The 6,264-nt window shown below is 34.0% G+C and overlaps 1 protein-coding gene across 1 annotated transcript; it reads right to left on the reverse strand.

The window, feature by feature from the left end:
• Positions 1-1,482: 1,482 nt before the first annotated feature.
• On the reverse strand, positions 1,483-5,198 carry LOC108206181 (nudix hydrolase 15, mitochondrial). Its single transcript, XM_017376399.2, has 4 exons — positions 4,691-5,198; positions 3,192-3,334; positions 2,172-2,291; positions 1,483-2,078 (listed from the first exon to the last, which is right to left on the reverse strand). Exons 1-4 carry the CDS (start codon positions 5,067-5,069, stop codon positions 1,854-1,856), a joined length of 867 nt encoding a protein of 288 aa, XP_017231888.1. The 5' UTR covers positions 5,070-5,198; the 3' UTR covers positions 1,483-1,853.
• Positions 5,199-6,264: the final 1,066 nt, after the last annotated feature.

Raw genomic sequence — 6,264 nt, forward strand, 5'->3', positions numbered from 1 at the left:
TGCGATTCGAGTTTTCAAAAATATGAGTACAATATCGTTTTTGAACGTAAGTTAGGGGGTTCGAATTGCAATTATATATATAGTGACTTAACGGAGTGCACTGAGTTAACGGAAGTTAACGGCAGGGGGTGCATCTCGATTTTGAGAAGTAAAGATAAGGGGTGCGAGTTGAGTTTCTTAAAGTATAGGTACTCTATCGTTTTTGAACGATACTTAGGGGTGCGATATGCAATTACCTCAAAAATCAAATATATGTTATGTTTTTCTGTGCACATCTTATCCTACTCGTATCCTGACTCCATCGAGATATACCAGTATTTGGTTCATGATCGGATTGTAATTAGTATTTGGACAAATCGAGGTCGATTTGTGTTGATAGTTCACATGCATGCATGATGCAGGAGGCCAGGCGCCAGGAGGGTGAAGAAGCTAAGAAGGAAACAAAAGAGTTAGAGTTAGCATATCTAAGGAAAGTAGAGAGTGTGCATGCTGGTGGGAACGTGTATATCTTTGTCACACAGCTTTGTTGGTTTATAAACTAGTGAATAATAATTTCAGAGCCATTATTATGGGTAGGGTCTATCTCTTGCAACTCTTATGGAACTGCAGTATACCTTTTGTTGTTTTCAGCTAGTTTGTTTTCTTCTTATAGATGCCAGCTATTTGCTTATTTACACATACATGAGTCTACAGAAAAAGTTGGGGGAAGGCATATTCAGTAAGATGGAAAAGGAGATAAAGTACAAACAAATTTAAAACATTCTAAACAAGGGGAATCATGAGATTTTGTAACATTTCTCACTAGATAGAAGAATCAGAAGTAATATTTGAAACCAGGCCTGGTCTTGGGTTAACCACCTCTTTAGTTTGGAAAAACCTCCAGAAAAACATTTGCAAACTTGGAGAAAATAATTAAACCTCGTTTACAAGTATTTCAGTCTCGGATCAGTTGAATTTTTGGTTCAACCAGTGCACAAAGATCACCTTCAGCCACTGGAGAATGAAGCTTGGCTTTCAGAATTATATGCTAAAGTTAAACATAATCAAGTCTGCTCTTGGAAAACAGAAACATGTGTGTGCAAGGGAGTGTGAGAGAATGATGTTTCAATCCCATGATCATGGTGAAGAGGCATTAGAGATGAGACCCTGTCACTGGGCTGATGAAAGTGATGGAAAATAACTCAGGGGGACGGAAACTTATTATATTATGTCGCTAGCCTATCCTGAATCCCGGCATTTACATATTTAGGTCCATCTCATGAGAAAATTTTACTAGAAGCACAGGGTGTGTTTATCAGTTCTTATCACAAGGGTCAAGGGGAGCACAATTGCAACTTTCGAAGAACTTTTTTGGTATTTTTAACTCAGATATGGTTGTCACTGTTCATTCAGCCTAAAACAAATATAAACAAACTTCCTTTCCCTTAATTTTAAACAACATTAATGTCTCGATGATCTAAAGTAAGGTGAGAACAATGAAAGGATACAAATCTTACATGCTAATGAGAAGGTTATCGAGCTGTTGTGGGACAACTCGTTCAATATACAGATAGTTCATTAAATAAGCTTGAAAACGATCATTCTACTTGTATGCATAAAGACTACCCTCACAAGCCTCATCCAATCTCCTATGAATCTCCCATGTTGTTGACTGAATGACACACACAGTTGCTTAAAATCCAACTAGACACTTCTATTAACAATTTAAACATCCCTCAAATCCGGAATACCCAGAGGATATCAAAGTATCCTATAATCTGATACGTACCTGGGACTGGGAACTCGGCAATTCATTATAATTAAGTGAAAATAAATGAAGGTATATCGCATGCAGAGTTGCAGTGAATCTTTGTTTATGGCATTGTAGCATCTTTGTTCACAGCCTTGGGAAGCTTGAATTTTGGATTCTGCTCTACAAAATCTGGCGGTCTTTGGTATACAACTGATGCTGCCCTAATTAAAATACCAGCCGTTAGGCCCCAGATGACATACTTCTTGTCGCCTACTTCATAGTCAAAATAATGAATCAGATATTTGTCTTCCATCCACTCTCTTTCTTCTGATCTCCGGTTTTCATCCTGAATTAATTATCTAAGCACATTTAGCAACTGAAAGATGACAAAACTAATATGAGAATCAGTAACAGCAAATAGAAATTACGAAAAATCGACCTTTAGGAACATCTCCAGTGGAGCATCAAATACTGCTTCCACCTCGGCAACACAGAGAGTCGGCTTAAATGCTTTTATATCTGAAAGTATGCCAATGACTGGAATCACTCTGAGCAGGTGCTGTATATGGAAAGTAACTTTGTCAATTGCCCATAATGAGGAAAGATGCTATGCAACGCAAACTTGCTAGGCCAAGTACACAAGGTAACATGATGTGGGTCAATGAAATTATTATTCTACTTTAAGATGATAGCAGCACACCACGCTGTTATACTCAAACACTGAGACACAGGAATTTCTCACAACGCATTCTTACATTAATCATGTAGCAGGCTGCAGAACACAAATGGAGTATAATCCTCATTGCATGAATAAGTGATACAATATACTTCCTACTAAGCTATGTTAATTTCTAAGGAATATGATCCTTGTCGCTTTCATTTTGCCATAGCTTCTCCTTTAATATAATCCTATCCTAAAGGTTTCTTTAGAAAAATATTCACTTCATTTTGAGGGGATTTATTGTTCTGCAGATTTATTATGAAATCTGATGGAAACGAACTAAAAAGTGACTACAATATAGCGCATGGGATAAAGTAAATACAAAATTTGTTATTAATCATAAAGTATATAAATCCCTTGAAACAAACATAACCAAAGAGTTTGATTGGCTTCTAAATGTATATTAAAGATCTAGATATTTATAACATAAAAACGAAACGATATCGCCTTGAAATTACAAAATATAGAAGGATGTTAGGCACAAATAATATAGATGGACAAAAAAGTTATAGAAAAAGAATAAAATATGAACTTAAAGAATCACTGTACAGTTCTAGCGTCGGAGAAACATGTATAAAGAATTCCCTGATTTTAAGTATAATCAAGCCAGACTTCAGATGGGTTATTCATAAATAATCTTCTACATTCTTTTCTTTACAACTCAAAAAGTATTAATTGGTGAGGAACTGATGAGGATCACAGCCTGGAAAAAAATTATCAGAAAAACAGGATACCTACCTTGGACAAAAATGGCTCAAGGACGGTAACAACGTTTACAAGCGAAGGATCCAACCCTATCTCTTCATGTGCTTCTCTAGTTGCTGTCTGGGAATCATCTGCATCCCCCTCATCTGCTTTCCCTCCCGGCAATGCAACTTCACCTGAGGACAAATATATTCATTTGTTCAATTAAGAACAAAAAACAAATTACAGTGCGCAAGGTAAACCAATAATATATTATACAAGTTAGACATACATCAGTTATTCAACTGACATTACAGTAACAGTAACCCCCCCGCCTCCCTCTTTCTGTGAAAATGATGTCTTAAATTTTAATTTAGCTTACAAACTTCTTTCTGTACTTCCAGAGTTACAAACGTTCACAAGTAACAACTAATCAAGATATTGTTTTTAATTATATATGATAAATCAAAATCCATCATCAACACTGCAGAAAGATGTCTCCACATTTTTTGTCTTTATCATAACAGCCACAATCGACAAATAATAGGCAGCTTTTCTAACTGATTCAAAACACTGCAGTATCGCAATCACTATGACATATAAATAACACTTTCACTATTGAGTACTGAACACTCTCCTGGAAACTCACATAATCATCACCAACTACTTATACCTATAGTCATATACTAGTTGATAAAGGAACAATGTGAAACACACATCACCTAAACCTCAACTAAGAAGCATTCATTCAATAAAGGAAGCAAGAAGTACCCAAATCTCTAACAAAAATACAGCAAAAGTAATCAAGAAAACAGAAGCACCTAACTTTATGGATATTATGTAACTCACTTCAATAATTATACAACAAAATCCAAAACACACACAAACACAATCAACAGTGATCACAACAGATAAAACACCCAATTCTCCTAAAACTAAACACTTGCTACAAACACGAAGGAGTAGAAAATCCAGAAGAGCCTTGAGAAACCAAAGAACCAAAATTTGTAGATATTATCACAACCCGCCTCAATACCTAAATTGAATATTAACAGCCCCAAAAATTACCCAATTCTCCGAGATCTCAAAAAAAAAATGTTACAAACCCGAATGAGAAACAATCCGAAAGTTCTCTTAGATATTATCAAAATTACACAAAAGAACCAAAGTTTCTAGATATCATCATACCCCTCAATATTTTCACAAAAAAAAATCCACTAAAACACGCAATCAACAGCATATATACATAAATTGTACATAAACTACCACAAAAAACCCCCAATTCTACAAGAACCAAACTTTATAGATGCATTATAATCCACTTCAATAATTAACAAGAAAATCCAATAAAAACACATCATATATTTCCAATAAAAAAACCCAAGTCAATACTTATTGAATTATCATCATATACCCAAAGAACCAAACTTTGTAGATATGATCACAACCCACTTCAATAATTTCACAAGAAATCCAATAAAACAAGCAATCATCAACATGAATACACACATCACACCCAATTCTCCAATTATATTCTGGAAAATGCCACAAACCCGAATGAGTAGACAATCCAGAAGACCTCTTAGTAAGAATAACACGAAGATCCCCACCCTCCCCTTCAAATAAACAAATCAAAACGGCAGCTCTCTTTGGCTTAAACCTCTCACTCTTCACTTGTGTTGCAGACTCCACAAAACCCACTTGGGAAACCACCTTATCAGCACTCCCTTCAAGTCTCTCCTCCTCTTCATCATCAAAAGTTGGTGGGTGTTTGTAAAGTCTGAGTTGTTGAGCTAAGGCTGCTAGTCTTGATGAGCCCACCAAGCAGGTTTTTGAGCTTATTATGGGTTTTGAGAGAGATGATGAGGGCATTGATGCCATTGCTGTTATTGATGTTAATGATGAAAGTCTTTTGATCAAAGGTAGTAGCATGTTGGCATGTTATTGAGTTTGTTTTAGTTTCAGTTAGGTGTCAAGATCTGCTGTTTGATTTGGGAATGTCAGTTTTGGTAATAACAAAACGGAGACCAGGGACTACTACCTCGTCCCATAATAGATGTCAGATTGAACTTTTTCACGTAATTTGAGATGCAAAAATAATATACTTCTAAATATTATTTTTCAAAATTTTTTTTTCTGAATAAAAATTTAACATTTATATTTTTATTCAAAAAAGAAAACTTTGAAAAATAATATGTAGAAGTATATTATTTTTCATCTCAAATTACGTGAAAAACATCAAAGTGACATGTATTTTGGGACAGATGGAGTAGTATTTTGTGTGTGACACATGTTTGAAATGTTTTATTTTCGTTGAATGGAATTTTAATTAATTACTCCCTCCGTCCCGGTCAATTCTTTACGTTTGGTTTGGGCACGGAGGTTAAGAAATATATATATATATATAATAGTGAAAAAGAGAAGGAAAAGTGGATGAAGTGGTGGACCCATTAATTTTTAATATATAAAACGGAGATAATGGGGTAAAAGTAGTGTGTAAAGGGAGTAAAAGTAGTGTAAAGGGAAAATAGATTTTTTTGTCACCGAACTTATTATATTTTTAGAAACTTGTCACTCAATTAAATCTTTTTTCCTTTTAGTCACTGATGTTAGGTTTGGATTTGTTTTTAGTCACTAACTTAGGTTCGGATATGATTATTAGCATTGTGATAATTTTTTATAGCATCATTAATGCATAGTGATAGTATATAAATTTTTGATAATATGATGTATGTTTATATATTTGTATATAGCAATAATAACATAAAATTAGGTGATATCAAATTAAAATCAGGAAAAATCGTAATTAGAATTCTAGATATTCATTAAATCAACAGTATGGAAACAATGACGTCAAATAATTTAGGCTCTGCATAATAAAATAAAGTCTAATTGAGTGATACGATGCATCATCTTTCACTATTAAAGTTTCAATGACCTAGTTCAGTCTAAGATCTCTCTTAAATTTATCCTCATAATTTTCAATAACTTTATCTTATTATAATTTTCAAGATAAAGATAAATAAATAGAGAAGAAAACTTAATCTTCGATGATTTATGAGATTTTCTTTTTGCGTATAAAAATTTAAACACTAAATTTTTATTTGGAAGAAAAAACAAAATAATT

This window comes from Daucus carota, chromosome 2 (assembly GCF_001625215.2).
Source record: "Daucus carota subsp. sativus chromosome 2, DH1 v3.0, whole genome shotgun sequence".
Lineage (NCBI taxonomy): Eukaryota > Viridiplantae > Streptophyta > Magnoliopsida > Apiales > Apiaceae > Daucus > Daucus carota.